General features: G+C 40.9%; 1 protein-coding gene across 3 annotated transcripts in view; it reads right to left on the bottom strand.

Annotated features, from left to right (window-relative positions):
- ALG14 (ALG14 UDP-N-acetylglucosaminyltransferase subunit) overlaps positions 1–15,540 on the bottom strand; it is a 41,932-nt gene extending 26,392 nt beyond the window's left edge. The window contains exons 1-2 of one of the 3 annotated variants that reach the window (XM_061633735.1): positions 15,322–15,540; positions 12,595–12,746 (exon numbers count right to left, since the gene is read on the bottom strand). In XM_061633735.1, the coding sequence (XP_061489719.1) occupies positions 12,595–12,746; positions 15,322–15,463 (294 nt within the window). In that variant the 5' untranslated portion in view covers positions 15,464–15,540. The remainder of the gene's footprint in view (positions 1–12,594; positions 12,747–15,321) is intronic. The other 2 variants (XM_061633734.1, XM_061633733.1) reach the window with 2 other exon arrangements.
- Between the last annotated feature and the right edge of the window lie 2,012 nt (positions 15,541–17,552).

The raw sequence follows: 17,552 nt of genomic DNA, 5'->3' as shown, positions 1-17,552 counted from the left end.
TTTCTGTTCCCTTAAAGTTAAATTTTTCACCAACATCTTTGTTTTTTGATTGTTGATCTTAAATCCTGCTAACGGTCCAAATTCTTTTAATTTGTCCATCAATATATGAATTCCTTCCAAAGGGTTTTCTAGTACAATTATCAAATCATCAGCAAAGGCTCTCAATTTATATTCTTCTTGTTTTATCTTTAATCCCGAAATCCTTTTATCTTGCCTTATATCTCTAAGCAGCACTTCTAAGACCAGAATAAATAAAAGGGGAGATAATGGACATCCCTGTCTTGTACCCTTTTGTATTTCACATGAATCCGTTAAATCTCCGTTAACAATTATCTGGGCCTTCTGAGATGTATAAATCGATCTAATCCATTTTATAAAATTGTCTCCAAAATCCATTTGCTCCAAAACCTGAAACATAAATTTCCAATTCAAATTATCAAATGCTTTTTCAGCATCTAAAAAAATCAAAGCTGCTTGTTTATCATTTCGTTGTTCTAAATATTCCAACACATTCAAGACATTCCTGACGTTGTCACGTAATTGTCTTTTAGGTAAAAACCCTGATTGATCTTCCTGAATAAATTGTTGCAATATTATTTTCAATCTTTCTGCCAAGATCATTGTAAAAATTTTATAGTCATTATTCAATAGAGATATTGGCCGATAATTTTTTGTTTTAGTTAAATCTTGCTCCTCTTTAGGTATTAATGTTATATTAGCATTTTTCCAACTATCCGGTATCTTTCCCTCTTGCAGAATAAAATTCATTGTAGACTGTAAAGGTAGCAAGAGTTCTTCCTCCAAACATTTATAATACATTGCAGATAACCCATCTGGTCCTGGCGCCTTTCCTAATTTAATTTTGTTTATAGCTTCAGATATCTCTCTTGACGTAATAGGGCCATTAATAGCTTGTCTCTGAAAATCTGTAATTTTAGGCAAATTCTGTTTAGATATATACTCTTCTATTTTTTCAGATGGAATTTCCTGACACTTGTACAATGTTGAATAATATTGATGAAAAATCTTTTTGATTTTTACATTATCTGTCAGCGTCTCATCTCCTTCTTGTATCTTTAAAATAATATTTTTTGACGTTCTTTTCTTAATTTATATGCTAACCATTTCCCAGGTTTATTTGCAAATTCAAAAGTCCTTTGTTTAGCAAAATTTAGTTTCCTTTCCATTTCTCTAACTGTCAACATTGACACTTGTTTCTGTAACATTTTAATTTGATTTACAATAGAAACTTTAGTTGGATTCTTTTTCAATTCTTCCTCTTTTTGTTTTATTTCTTCCAAAATTAATTGCATTTTCTGTTGTTTCTTTTTTTTTAATTCAGAGTTACATTTAATAAAATATCCCCTCATAAATGCCTTACTTGTATCCCAAACGATATTTTCACTTGTTCCTTTATGTAAATTATGTTCAAAAAACTCTTTTAATTTCTTCTTACATTCTTGTACTACTTTGTCATTCTGTAGTAAAGATTCATTTAGTCTCCATCTAAATCCAAGATTTTTTTTTTTAAAGTTAATATCACAGGATTGTGGTCCGAAAAAGTTTTTGGTAATATATCCATTTTAAAAATATCCTTCGCTAGAATTTTAGACATCCAAATCATATCAATCCTCGAGAATGTTTTGTGTCTTTCTGAAAAATAAGTAAATTCCTTTGCGTTATCATTTATATATCTCCAGGTATCCACCAATTCTAAATGTTCCATCAGTTCAAAGCAAATCTTCGGTAATTTACCCTGTGTCTCTTTGATATTTTTTTCAGAAAGCCTATCAATTTTTGGTGAGATTACCCCATTCCAATCACCCATGACGCACCAATGATCATATGAAAACTCTGACAATTTTTCCATAAGTCCTGTGTAAAACCTTGTTTTATCTTCATTGGGAGCATAAATACCCACTATCAAAATGTTTGTAACCTGTAAAGTAATTTCAACCCCCACAAATCTACCACTATCATCCAGTAATACCAATTTAGGAAGCAATTGTGGGTTAATGTAAAGAACAACTCCATTTTTTTTTTTTGGTCCAGCTGAAATAAATTCTTCACCCAAATTTTTACAAATCAAATATTTGGAATCTTTCTTCTTAATATGAGTTTCTTGTAAACAAATTATATCCAATTTTAATTTTTTCAAATAATGAAACACTTTCTTTCTCTTCTGCGCCGTGTTGGCTCCATTTATATTCCAAGTTAGATATTTGTAATCCATCTTTAAGCGTGTATTTTAAAATGTGCCTGATGCTCCTTTTAATCCATCATCTTCCTTCCCCTCCTCTGCATATCCTTGCTGACTTTGTTTCCCAGGAATTATATCCATATCTTTGAGTTTATCTTCTTCCATATCTTTTGAAGCTTTTCTCAAGAAGTCCCTTGCTTTTTGAACAGTATTCAATCTATATTTCTGTTGTCTGAATGTAAAGATCACTCCTTCTGGAACATCCCATCTAAATTGAATTTTGCATTGCTTAAGTTTTTCTGTAAGGAAAGCATATTCTTTTCTCTTACGTAGAAGTCTAATAGGAATTTCTTTCATCACCAATATTTCCTTACCATCAATTTTAAAGGTATTTTTAAAGTGTTGCTGTAATACCATATCTCTGGTCGTCATCTTTATAAAATGAACAAGCACATCTCTTGGAATTTTTTTCATTGTTGCATATCTGGAATTAATTCTATAAACTTTGTCTATTTCAAATTCCATCCGATCTTCATTCAAATCCAGAAATTTTACTAAAGCATTAACAATTTTATCTCTGATGTCTTCACCTGTTTCCTCAGGGATTGCACGGAATCTCAAACAATGCTCTTTATTTCTCATTTCAGTCACAGCCAAATAGTCCAAGTTTTTTTCTAATTCCAGATTTAATATATCTGTTCTATTCTCCAAGATTTGTACCTTTTCTTTAGTATTTTTTGCATCCTCCTTTATTTGCCCAATTGTCCCTTTAATCTCATCCACTTGTGTTTTAATATAGTCTTTTATATCTATCAATTCAGTTTTCATTTCCTGTTTTATATCATTAATCCCTTCCATTATTTTTTGAAACATATCTGGGGGTATAGCCCCTTCCTGTGGGTCAATAGAACCTCTTCGCTCCTGGGCCCTAGTTGCTTTTTTAGTTGTCATTTTCAAAACAAGCTTTTAATTTCTGATATTAACCACTGTTCCAAAACCTAGAGGCAGTCTATTTCTTTTTTTTTTTTCCTCCACCAACAAAAGAGTTAATATTCCAGGCCTGTTATTATAGTCCAGCCAGCACAACACAGTTCTTATCTACGTCCAAGAATGCAAAACAATCCTGGTTCCCAGTACAGCCAACACCAAGCGATTAGTAACATATACGAACAGCAGATTCGTCCAAAAAAAAATAGTCCAAGGAGAAAAATAGTCCAAAATATATTTCCATCAAATAATAATTACCTCTCATCCGTTTTTAAACTTTAAAGCTCCAAATTCAGGCCAGCTTTTTGTCGTAAAAAAAATATATAAGTTGTTTACATTTTCTTTCTTCCTTAATTATATTTAAAAGAGAAAAAGTATGACTCACCCAGGTTTCTCAGTTGCTGATTCGTAAACAAATCCCTTTTATTGTAGTAATTTAAGCCAAATGATAAGATTTAGACAGAAGTAGGCTCGCTGGTTAAGGACGTTTTTTTTAGAAGGAAAAAAAACGCTTCGCTTTATCCCAGTACAGCTTGCATGGAAATCCTGACTCCGTCTTCAGCCGATCGGCATGCCTTCTTATCTCAGGGATTTCCTGATCAATTCCAGCCGCCGACAGCTCAACGAAGTCTTGTGGAAAATCTGATCGGTTCTCCTATACCTTGGAGAACATTTAAGCCAGTCAAAGTTTCCTTTTAACTGGCTTTTAACCTGAAAAAAGCTTCCTCTGAGGCAGAGATCTCTCAGAGACAGTCACCAGCTGAGCACTCACTTCCGGGAAGTCCACGCTATGAGAAGGAGTTTGGAAGCTTTTGTTTACCACAATTTTGCATGTCGTTCATACTCTAAACAGTAGTTATCCTTTACTATGGTTAGTTGAAAGAAGCCACCATAAACGATGCTCTGAAGCTGGCTTGTTTTAACTAACCATAGTTAAGATTAACCAGTTTGTCCAGGTTTTAAAAATTCTGTACTGCCAACATTAAGAAAAATATCATGTGCAACAGCATAAAATGAACAACAAAATGACATCCATAAAACAAATACCAAATGCATCACAAATCAACCGATCAAATTAATACATCAACATAGCTGCATCATCCCTCAGAGAAGACCTGGAAGAACAGGTGTGTTTAATTAGCTGCTGAAATGCCAGCGCTGTAGGTGCTTGCCTGATGTTCACTGGAAACATACTCCAACAGGCCACATTAAAAGCTCTGGTCATGGTGGCTATAAGAACAACCCTGGGAGCGCACAGCACAACTAGGAGTTCCTATTTCAAGGACTGAAGTGCCCAGGCAAGGGTTTAATAAGGTAAAGCGTTCCGGAAAGAAACTTGGTCCAAAGTTATTCAGGGCTTTATATGCCGATGGCAAGACCTTAAGTTTAGCCTGGTGGCAAATTGGCAGCAGTGTAACTCTCCCAGCACAGGTGTTATGCGCTTTTGATAGGGCACCACTTTCTGTGCTAGCTGTAGGTTCTGAACCAGTCTTAAGGGAAGTCCTATATATGCATTGCAGTAATCCAATCTAGAGGTTACTAAAGCCTGGACTAAGCTATCCTGATCAAGGAATGGGTATAGCTGTCACACCAGCTAAAGTGGCAGAAGGTGCTCCGAGTCAATGAAGCCACTCCTGCATTTAGCAGCATCCACAAGCTATGTAAGAGCTCCTTCAGAGGGAGTACAACCCTGTCCAGAACAGGCAACTGACCTATGTCCCAGATCTGCTTGTCAGAAGAGCCTCATCTTACCAGGATTCAAGGTCAGTTTATTGGCCCTCATCAAGCCCAACACTGCACCCAGGCACAGGTCATGGCCACATCCATTTCAGATGTTATTGAGAAACAGAGTTGGGTGTTATCAGCCTACTGATGACACTGTGCTCCAAATCCCCCAGTGACCACTCTTAACAGCTACATATAGATGTTAAATAGAACTGGGGATAAAATTGTGCCCTGCAAAACCCCATATCCTAGCTACCAAAAGGCTGAAGAGCACTCATCCAATTCTATTTAATGGAACTGACCCTGGAGATAGGAAAGGAACTACTGTAAAACAGTGGCTTCGATCCACATCTTTGAGCTGGCCCAGGAAGAGATCATTAAAATTAAAATTAAAAAGGTAGCAGAGCAGCTTTTAAACTGACTGAGGGGGGAAACCCGACAGGATCTGAGAAAGGTCCGGTTCGGAATAAACCTCCCCCCTGGGATAAAAACCAAAGAAATGATGAAATTTTAAAAGGGGTAGGCCTAGAAGTAGGCATTGTGAGAGCAGGGGCACAGGATATAAATTCAGAAGAGCAAAATTACCACAGGCCTAACCACAAGTGCCAAAGACACTTGAAGAGAGACACTGCTTACAAGTGCCTGTACGCTAATGCTAGGAGCCTCCGAACCAAGATGGGAGAACTGGAGTGCTTGGTCTTAGAGAAGAGCATTGATATAGTGAGCATAACCGAGACCTGGTGGAATGGAGAAAACCAGTGGGATACGGTTATCCCTGGATATAAACTATATCGGAAGGACAGGGAAGGACGTATTGGTGGCGGAGTCGCTCTATACGTGAAAGAAGGCATTGAATCCAGCAAGCTCGAAACCCCGAAAGAGGCAGACTCCTCCACAGAATCGTTGTGGGTGGTGATACCGTGCCCCAGGAGGGACTTAATACTGGGAACGATCTATCGTCCCCCTGATCAAAATGCTCAGGGAGACCTGGAGATGAGATATGAAATTGAGGAAGCATCCAAACTAGAAAATGTGGTAGTAATGGGTGACTTCAACTACCCGGACATAGACTGGCTGCATATGTGTTCCAGTCATGACAAAGAAGCAAAGTTTCTAGATATTCTAAATGACTATTCCCTACATCAGTTGGTCATGGAACCGACCAGAGGGACGGCAACCCTGGACTTAATCCTCAGTGGGGACCGGGACCTGGTGCGAGATGTAAGTGTTGTTGAACCGATTGGGAGCAGTGACCACAGTGCTATTAAATTAAACATACATGTAACTGGCCAATTGCCAAGAAAATCCAACACGGTCACATTTGACTTCAAAAGAGGAAACTTCACAAAAATGAGGGGATTGGTAAAAAGAAAGCTGAAAAACAAAGTCCAGAGGGTCACATCACTCGAAAAGGCTTGGAAGTTGTTTAAAAACACTATATTAGAAGCTCAACTGGAGTGCATACCACAGATCAGAAAAGGTACCGCCAGGGCCAAGAAGATGCCAGCATGGTTAACGAGCAAAGTCAAGGAAGCTCTTAGAGGCAAAAAGTCTTCCTTCAGAAAATGGAAGTCTTGTCCGAATGAAGAAAATAAAAAAGAACACAAACTCTGGCAAAAGAAATGCAAGAAGACAATAAGCGATGCTAAAAAAGAATTTGAGGAGCACATTGCTAAGAACATAAAAACCAACAACAAAAAATTCTATAAATACATTCAAAGCAGGAGACCATCTAGGGAGACAATTGGACCCTTGGATGATAAGGGAGTCAAAGGTGTACTAAAGAACGATAAGGAGATTGCAGTGAAGCTAAATGAATTCTTTGCATCTGTCTTCACAGTGGAAGACATAGGGCAGATCCCTGAACCTGAACTAACATTTGCAGGAAGGGATTCTGAGGAACTAAGACAAATAGTGGTAACGAGAGAGGAAGTTCTAAGCTTAATGGACAATATAAAAACTGACAAATCACCGGGCCCGGATGGCATCCACCCAAGAGTTCTCAAAGAACTCAAAGGTGAAATTGCTGATCTGCTAACTAAAATATGTAACTTGTCCCTCGGGTCCTCCTCCGTGCCTGAGGACTGGAAAGTGGCAAATGTAACGCCAATCTTCAAAAAGGGATCCAGAGGGGATCCCGGAAATTACAGGCCAGTTAGCTTAACTTCTGTCCCTGGAAAACTGGTAGAAAGTATTATTAAAGCTAGATTAACTAAGCACATAGAAGAACAAGCCTTGCTGAAGCAGAGCCAGCATGGCTTCTGCAAGGGAAAGTCCTGTCTCAGTAACCTATTAGAATTCTTTGAGAGTGTCAACAAGCATATAGATAGAGGTGATCCAGTGGACATAGTGTACTTAGACTTTCAAAAAGCGTTTGACAAGGTACCTCACCAAAGGCTTCTGAGGAAGCTTAGCAGTCATGGAATAAGAGGAGAGGTCCTCTGGTGGATAAGGAATTGGTTAAGAAGCAGAAAGCAGAGAGTAGGAATAAACGGACAGTTCTCCCAATGGAGGGCTGTAGAAAGTGGAGTCCCTCAAGGATCGGTATTGGGACCTGTACTTTTCAACTTGTTCATTAATGACCTAGAATTAGGAGTGAGCAGTGAAGTGGCCAAGTTTGCTGACGACACTAAATTGTTCAGGGTTGTTAAAACAAAAAGGGATTGCGAAGAGCTCCAAAAAGACCTCTCCAAACTGAGTGAATGGGCGGGAAAATGGCAAATGCAATTCAATATAAACAAGTGTAAAATTATGCATATTGGAGCAAAAAATCTGAATTTCACATATACGCTCATGGGGTCTGAACTGGCGGTGACCGACCAGGAGAGAGACCTCGGGGTTGTAGTGGACAGCACGATGAAAATGTCGACCCAGTGTGCGGCAGCTGTGAAAGAGGCAAATTCCATGCTAGCAATAATTAGGAAAGGTATTGAAAAGAAAACAGCCGATATCATAATGCCGTTGTATAAATCTATGGTGCGGCCGCATTTGGAATACTGTGTACAGTTCTGGTCGCCTCATCTCAAAAAGGATATTATAGAGTTGGAAAAGGTTCAGAAGAGGGCAACCAGAATGATCAAGGGGATGGAGCGACTCCCTTACGAGGAAAGGTTGCAGCATTTGGGGCTTTTTACTTTAGAGAAAAGGCGGGTCAGAGGAGACATGATAGAAGTGTATAAAATTATGCATGGCATTGAGAAAGTGGATAGAGAAAAGTTCTTCTCCCTCTCTCATAATACTAGAACTCGTGGACATTCAAAGAAGCTGAATGTTGGAAGATTCAGGACAGACAAAAGGAAGTACTTCTTTACTCAGCGCATAGTTAAACTATGGAATTTGCTCCCACAAGATGCAGTAATGGCCACCAGCTTGGATGGCTTTAAAAGAAGATTAGACAAATTCATGGAGGACAGGGCTATCAATGGCTACTAGCCATGATGGCTGTGCTCTGCCACCCTAGTCAGAGGCAGCATGCTTCTGAAAACCAGTTGCCGGAAGCCTCAGGAGGGGAGAGTGTTCTTGCACTCGGGACCTGCTTGCGGGCTTCCCCCAGGCACCTGGTTGGCCACTGTGAGAACAGGATGCTGGACTAGATGGGCCACTGGCCTGATCCAGCAGGCTCTTCTTATGTTCTTATGGCTAATGTATCAAAAGTCACAGAGATCAAGGAGAAGTAAGATCTCGCTCCCCTTCTCTCTCTCCCAATCCATCAAGGTAACCAAGGCCAATTAAGTCAACAAGCTAGACTGGAATGGGTTGAGATAATCAGCGTCTTCCAAGAATGTCTGCAGCGACCCACTCGCTTGATCACCTACCTCAAAAACAGGATATTTGAGACCAAATACTGTCATCAACCACTGGGCCCAGGGGTTCTTTAGGAGTGACTATACCACCCCTTCTTTAAGCGCAGTGGGGATCACTCCCTCTTATAAAGCCACATTAACCACACCCTGGACCCCACTGATCATGCCCTGCCAGAGAGTTAATTAACCACCAAGGACAGGGATCAAGAGGGCATTACCACAAGCACCTTGACCCTGCCATCAGCCTGCATCAAACTGATCACACAAAGCAGGGTAAGATGATAGGAACTGACATAACCATGGAGTCACGATCATTCTGAAGGCAAACATCTTGCCTTTGCCACCCTGGGCTCCTGCTGGGAGGAAGGACGGGATATAAATCAAATAATAAATAAATAAATAAACACTTTTATCCTCAAAGTACTGTGGAAACATGTCACAGCAAGCCTTTGAGGGGTCTAGTGGTGTGCCCTCCAGGGACAACAGCCTCCTGACTACCTTAATGATTTTGGACAACACAGTGAGCTGTGGTTAATCTAAAAGAGAAATTAAATATTCCAAGGGGGGGAAATGGGTGGGGAGCAGGAAGGATGCAAGCTCAAGGCTTGCCACAGCTCATCTTCATCTCATGTTACATGCAAAGCAGGTCAGCATGTCAGATCAGACCAAAAGTCGATCCAGTTTGTGCTTCATCTCCAACACATACATGAGAAAAATGCCTACAAGTTAGTCTTCAACATCTGGCAATCATACCTCTGAACATGAAAGTTCCATCTCAAGGAAACTGCCTAGTCGTTTTTTAAAATCTTCAAACAACGGAAGATCCTTGGCTGCCAGTTCTCATTTATATCTAAGATTCTATTTTGTTGTTTGTTTTCATCTTGCATATGCAAAGAATGTTGTATCCTTAATCTTTGGAATGTCTTATCCAAACAGAGAGCAGAAGCAGGAATTTTAGTAATGTCAGTGAGAAAAATACTGTGAGGCACATAACCATAAGGGCACTTCACCTATTTTATTTGGGTGAAATGATGTGATTTGCCCCACTGGTGTTATTTGAGTGCATTTCTCATTTTAAAAATATTTTAACTCTATTGCCCATGACAGATCCCTGAGAATGGGAGCAGACTGCATGCAAGGAGCCACTCCCTGCACTGAACAAATGACCTTTGAACCCGATGCCTGGCTTGTTCCCCACTGTATTCAGTTGGGAACCAATATGGAAAGAATTTCAGCACTATATGCATGTTTACCCAGAAGTAAGCCTCCAAGAGATGTTCGGAGGATGGCAATGAGAGAACAGGCCTTTTCTGTATTAGCCTCAATTATGGAATGCTCTCCCCAAGGAAGCTTGCCTCGTCCTGACTTTATTTATTTTATATTTAAAGGAATCTGTATACCACTTAAATGTAAAAACCTCTACGCAGATTTTGCCATCTTTTCAGCACCAAGCAAAGACCTTTCTAGTCTCCTAGGCATTTGGACACTACTAATGGTCTGGCTTTTGGTGGTTGTTTTATGGTGATCGCTCTTGTATTACATGGAATGGTTATTTTATGTTATTAGGTGATGGGGAGGGGGTTAAGAGATGAACTCTTTTAGTATATCTGTATTATTTAAATAGATGCTTTGATGTATCATTTTATTGTTTTGTAAATCTGGCTTCTCAACTTCTTTTGGCTGTGTGAAGTGATGTATAAATCAAACTGAATAAGCTAAACCAGGGATGGGGAACCTGTAGCCTCCAGATATTGCTAAACTACAACTCCCATCCGCTCCAGGTAGTATGGCCAATAATCAGGGATGTTGGGAGTTGTAGTCCAGAAACATCTAGAGGGCCGCAAGTTTCCCAACCCTACACTAGACTAAGGAAGTCCCACTGCATTCAATGGAGCCTGCTGTTAAGTGTTTAGGATTGCAACCTTACAGCATAAGTCTATATATGCCCCTCAGAAGTTCAGTTCAATGGGACTTACTCCCAAGTAAGTGTAAAACGTGTGCATCCTTAATTGGTTGACATTGCAATTCTATGCCTATTTCCCTGAGAGAAAACCCCCCTAGACTCAGTAGGACATACCTTCTGAGTAGACATGCATAGCACTCTGCTGTACAGCTCACAGCTAATCAACTACAATTTCTTTAATCAGGTGACATATATATTCAGGTAAACAAGTTTTTGAAATTTACTGTTTCATCTTCATCTGATAATATTGTTTGTTCTGTGCGGGGAGGGGAGTTCCTTCTTCCATTTCCATGCAGAAAAATACAAGCGTTCAAACAAGAAAAAAATGTATGCCCTCCAAGTGGAAACAAAAACTCAGTCTTTGAGATCTGAGACAAAACGGTGACGTGGTTCAGTTACTTCAGTTCTCAGTTGAGTCATAACCCTTAGAATTTGATAGGAACTAGATCAGACAACTAACCATGAAAGCAAACTTATACTGTAATAAAGGTTACAAAGTAAGAGACACTTGGTGGAGATAAGCACAAGACAGAAAGCTCAACAGAAAACAAAACAAAACCTAGAAGCTTTTAACAATAACAACATTTAAAACCTTCAGAAACAGGTCCAAGTGAAACATAGCTTTCATTTTCCTGAGTTTGGGTTACACATAACTTGTTAGATGCTTAAAAGAAAACAGATGTACGTTAATATACGTTTATAAACGATCCTATCAAACGCCACCCTTCTTTCTGGTATTTTGTTATAATTACATGTAGCAAGAGAAACATTTCTTTGTGCTGCTCCCTCCCAAGTTTGTCTTCACTGCACAAGCAGAACTGAGAACTGGTTATTTCCCATGCTGAACTGATTAAAGCTGTAATGAGGAAAAGTTTAACCATGTTTCATACGTGAGCTGAAGTCAAACACAAAGCTAGGAATGTGTATCTAACACCCTGATCCTACTAATGCTTCACCTCTCCATACAAATGTGTACTATTGCCAATGTTTCAATTCACATTAAACACAACATACACTTTAGCTCCAGGATGGAGAGACTTCAGGCTTATGAGATCTACTTCTACTTCTTCTTTCCTACTAGAGCCCTGAGGTCCGCCAACTGTAGTAGCAGAGTGCAAAACAAGACTTTGGGGAGTGAGGCAACATATTCTTAGATTTAAGGAACAGGGTGGCTCTGAGCACATGCTCAGCCTAGGAATTTGTTGTTAGTATCAAAACTGAGCTCACAGTCCTTTCCCACAAAAAAATCCACTCCTGGATTTCCCCACCCCCAGTGGCTTTTTTTTTTCCTGTTTAAAGAAGATGGAAAACATTTTTATTGTTTGCTTTGGCGAAACATTTGGGAGTCAGGTACCTGTTTGGGAAGATCTGTTAACACAATAGTAGAGCCTCTGCTTTGATTGCAAAAGGTCCCCAGTTCAATTGCCGGCATCTTCAGGTAGGGCTGGGAATGCCCCCTGTCTGAAACTCTGGGGAGCTGCTGTCAGTCAGTGTGAACAACACTGAGCTAGAGGAGCAGTGGTCTGAGTTGGTATAAGGCAGCTTCCTATGCACCTCTGATCCGCTTGTAAATCACCCACAGATCTACCTGCTGTCCTCTCTTGCTTCAGCTATTAGTATGTATGGTGCGTTGTGTGCCTTTTGGTAGAAAAGAATTTACTTTGTGGGTTCCAACTTTGTGGGAATTATCTTTGTGCATTTGCGGGGGCAGGGGAAGAACCTGGGCAGACTGTTGGGCTATGTGTGCTGTAAGGAAAAAGATAAAACTCAGCTGATTAAAATGAACACGGGCATGCTTGGAACTACAGATATAGTGCATATTGGAGGTCCTACCAATAATCTGACAGACAACTTAAGGCATTATTTCACATTTAAAATGTAAACAAACAGTTATCAATAAAGATGTAACAACTTACCAAGGAATTGGAGAATGTTTCAGCTCTTTTTTGTTCAAAAGTACAGATTTTTTCTTCACTCATCTTGTCTGAATCAGCCAAAACATAATGTCTCGGAGAGTATGTCTGGGAGAGACTACTAAGTAACCTCAAGATTTCTGTAGTGTGCCCTCCTGAAAAATACAGAAGTTGGTTTATGGAACTTGACCAACTGCAGAACGCGGCTGTGTCTCCCGCCCGCTTGCCCTTGCCACTGGCCAGCCTCACACACACGTTCATCCCATGATGACTGCAGCATCAAAAGATGACTTGCAGGTGTTACAGAATCATTACAAATCAAACACCATAGGGAGAACTTTTAAATAATCTCAAAATGCTACAGTTCTCAGTTCAGTCATTTCACATTTTCCCCTCTTAGTCAACAAATGTTTGAGTTGCCTTATGCTTTGGCAATATTTCATATTTATGCACTTCAACTACAGTTAAGCGCTATCTTTTAAAGTTAGTTTAAATATACATTGGACCCGGACCTTCCGAAAGGAAAAATCTTACATACAATATACTAGAAAATTGTTTTGCAGTTTGCAAGCTTTTCCGCTGTGGAAACTCTACATTCTTTGTCTATATTTGCAAGAAAAGTTGCATCCTACTAAGGTGCTGCTGCTGTCAGTTTTAAAAGGAAACTAATTATTGGGATTAGATTAGGAACATAAGAAGCAGCCCTATACCAACTCGGATAAACTGGGACAGCTTTAAAAGGAGATAGACAAATTCATAGAAGTCAAACCCATCAATGGCTACTAGATATGATGCCTGTGTACCATCTCCAGTGTCAGAGGTGGTTTGCCTCTGAACATCGGTTGCTGCTGAGAACATGTGGGGGGAATCCTTTTGCGCTGATGTCCTACTTGTGGCCTTTCCATAGGTATGTGGTTGGCCACTGTGGGTACAGGATTCTGGACTAAATGGGCCTTTGGTCTGATCCAGCAGGGTTCTTATGATCCATCTAGTTCACTGTTGTCTGCATTGATTGACAGTGGCTCTCTGGGGTTCCAGATAGAACTGGGAAAGGCCTGTGTCCTATCTGGAGAACACTAAGGATTAAATGTGAGACCTTCTCCATGCAAATCATGTGCTCTACCACTGAGCAATGCCCCTTACCCATTTAATAGTATATCTATATTATGCCAGACCAACAGCCTACCCCTCCTCTATGCTGACTCCCTCCATGAACTGTTTCATGATTTACTACTTGGGCTCAGAGCTCTAATCCCATTTGAAGCAGGATTCCCTTGCTATTCATAGCTAACCTGAAGGGAAAATTTCAGTAGGTGCAGCTTTCCTATCGTAACACCACAGCAAACAGAGATACACGTGCAAGAAACTTTCATCTATATACAGTCATTGAGGCACAGGGACATTACTGTGCATGAATCTGGCTGCCCTTTACACCGAGAGTTCTTTTACACTCAGACTCTATACGAACAGCCTCTTGATTCTCTAGCACAGGGTGAGCTGTACTATTACACAGATTGAGTTCACCCACTTTGGGCACAGGACTGGCACAAGACATTTTGCCACCTGAGATGACAGACAAGATGGCACCTCCTAACCTTCACTCCATGAACAGAAGCCATTCAGACTGGCAGCTGAATCTTGGTCCAGCATCCTCCCTTGCAGGCTAGTTTAGAGGGCACAGAGCAGGGCCCATGACACACACACTTGCTGCTGCTCCCTACCCCCATTATCTGCTGTCTGAAGCGGTCATCTCATTCTGCCACCTGCCATAGATAGTACAATTAGGGGACAGAGGTTTTTTTGTCACTATGAGGGGATGGTGTGTTTCAATTTTCTGCCATGGGCAACTATGTCTTGGACCATCTCAGTAAAACTTACCCTTTTAAGGAGCCTCCGTTAAAGCAGGTGTGGGATAGTTTTGGTCCTCCAGATGTTGAATTATAACTCCCATCAGAGTGAGCAAGCATGGCCAATGGACACGGAAGACCATCTGGAGGACCAAAGGTTTCCCACACCTGCTTTAAAGACATGTGCAGCTGTGGCTGGGTGCCTAACACACACATCAATTGCACCTTGCAAACTGGTGCCACCCATCTACACGAGGCTTACATTCCAGGGCAGAGGACCTCAATGTGGTGGTACATCTGCGTTCATAATACGCAGGTTCACACATGCTCCACATTATAAACGTAGCCATCAATGCCCATGTTATATGTGCCCTCACCAAAAGCAATAATGGTTCGGTAACAGTTCGTTCTAGTTTCCCATTCTCCAATTCTGGCGACCAAGTTCCAGAGCTTAGAAAAGATCCTTTTTTGAACTACAACTCCCATCAGCCCCAGCCAGCATGGCCACTGGATTGGGCTGGTGGGAGTTGTAGTTCAAAAAAAGTAACTTTTCCAAGCTCTGCGACCAACTAACTTTACGTTCAGACCAATAGAATTTCAGCTGGGCGCTTTATAAATTGAGTCGATGCCTCCTTACGGTAGCTTCCCTAACCGCTGTCGTCCACGTCACCCAATTCGAAAGAGTCCACAAATCTCAATCCGTACCAATCTCTACCGACTCTATGGACTACAAATCTCAAAAAAGCTCGCAAAAAAACACCAAGCCGCGCCAAGCCCGCAAAAAAGCCCGCTGCTTTGCTTGCTGGGTATTGTAGTCCGAATGGACTACACCGCGCTTCATCATAATCCGGTGAGTCGGCTGATACCGGCGTCTCTTTCTTACCAGAACCGGCCACCACTAGGAGGCTGACGGCAGTATTACGCGGGACATGCGCTCGCTTCGTCGAAAAGAACCGCGTAACAAGGAGCAGGAGCAAGATGAAAAGGAAGACAGCGATGCCCAGCTCTACCCAGAAGGACTCCATAGGGAGGCCATTACTGAGGCAGGCCTCTACTGTACCCGGGGACTACAGGAGCCGAAGCAGCTCAAAAATCTTGGCAATTACTTGTCAACCCCCCCCCCTCCCCGGCAAAGCGTGTGCACCGCCCCCTGTTGCTTCCAGGCAGTGTCTGCAGGCAGATGGAGAGATTTTTGGTTTGTTTGTTTTGTTCCCCCAAAAGAGGAAAATTTCCTGGAATAAACAAGGGGGTTATCTAGTTCCAAAACGGGCGTGCTTAGTTATAGGCGTATGGTGAGAATTGTACTCTCCATTGTTATGCTTATGCCTTGTTTTAGTGCATAAATCGGGTTTTTATCTCTTTGACGTAAGTCGTAGAGAGACACTTTTATTTATTTATTACATTTATACCCTGCCTTTCTTTTCATGATTGAAACCCAAGGCGGCTTATGTATGGTTTCCAAGCAGTCTCCCATCTAGGCACTGACCAGACCTGACCCTGCTTAGCTTTAGCAGGGAGCTGGCCTTATGTGTCTTCACACCATAGCCTGGGATTTATATTCCAGCAAGTGATGCTCTTACGTGTGGAAGGTAATTTGACTACACTACCAACCTTTGGGCTCCCAGATGTTGCTGGACTACAACTCCCATCAGCCCCAGCCAGCATAGCCAATGGTCAGGAATGATGAGAACTGTAGTCCAGCACATCTGAGGACCCAAAGGTTGGGAAAGGCTCGACTACAGTGATGAAGAACCTGTGGCCTTCCAGATGTTGTTGGACTCCAACTCCCATCAGCCCCAGCCAGCATGGCCAATGCTGGGAGTGGAGTTCATCACAGGATCCCTATCCCTGAAATACAAAACACAGCTGCCTAGCAATCCACTTCTTTGGCCTCTCTCAGGCCAGGTTTTAACCTGTGCCCCTTTCCCTAATATGTTTATATGCTGTTTGCTCACAATAACCTGAGTAACCTAACAATTTCTTCACATGTTAAAAATTAAAATTGATTGTGGCATGAGGTTTTGTAGGCAGGAACTTATTTCGTGAGATGCATAAAATGAACCCTAGGGAAATTGACTTTTGTCTAAGGAAGAATATCATGCCACAATAAGGCTGTAATCCTAAACGCACTGACTAGGAAGTAAGCCTCACTGAACATAGTGGAGCTTGCTTCTGATTAAAAACATCTATAGCAGTGGTTGCCAAGCTTTTTCACCCACAGACCACTTGCATTGCAGAGGGTTTCTGGCAGACCACTTCATGATTTTTCTAACTGTTGTAGCAATTGTAATGCACTGTGCTAGATGCTGCATGATTTTTAACTGTGATTTATTCTTTTATTTTTTATATTTATTTATTTTACTATATTACAATTTGAATTCTATGGAATTTGAATTGTAATACAATAATATACAATATAAGAAATAACCCATTAAAATACAGTTAAAGTCAATATGCATATTAAACATGGATGCACTGCAGACCACCTGAATGAAGCTCACAGACCACTGGTAGTCCGCAGACTATAGTTTGGGAAGCCCTGATGTATAGGATTGTACCGTAAGACATTTCTATGCAGTGCACCCTTAGGGACAAATTCCCACAGTATACTGGAACGTATTCCCTACTAGAAACATACATAGAATTGGGCTGTACACTCTTAAAGCGCCACAAAACTAACTGTTCTTGTGATAACAGATTAACACAGCTATTTTCAGGAATTTATGTTTCCATATTACTCACCTTCTCCAGTGAACCAATCTAGGAATGTCCTACTGCGTGACAATTTCCATTTAATGCATATAGAATATTAATCAGTGCTATCCTAATGTAATCCTTACAATTGCCAATTAGAATCTCTATGTCACACATAAAAGTATAGCATTCCTATAATATTACGGTAATTGTATGTTAATTGTATGTTAAAAAGGAAAATGAATTTGACTATTTTAATGCACTGTTTCTCAAACGGTGGACTGGAGATCACCAACAGTTTTCAGGCTACTTTCAGGTGGGCCTCAGTGCCACAGCTCACCTGGTGCCTTCTCACTCAAGCACCTTGCCAGAGCCTTTTGGTTGGCCCAATGCCAGCAGCAGCAGCTCCTCACATGCAGG

The sequence above is a fragment of the Rhineura floridana genome, chromosome 6 (assembly GCF_030035675.1).
Source record: "Rhineura floridana isolate rRhiFlo1 chromosome 6, rRhiFlo1.hap2, whole genome shotgun sequence".
Taxonomy (NCBI): Eukaryota; Metazoa; Chordata; class Lepidosauria; order Squamata; family Rhineuridae; genus Rhineura; species Rhineura floridana.
This window is presented reverse-complemented; position numbering and strand designations above follow the sequence as displayed.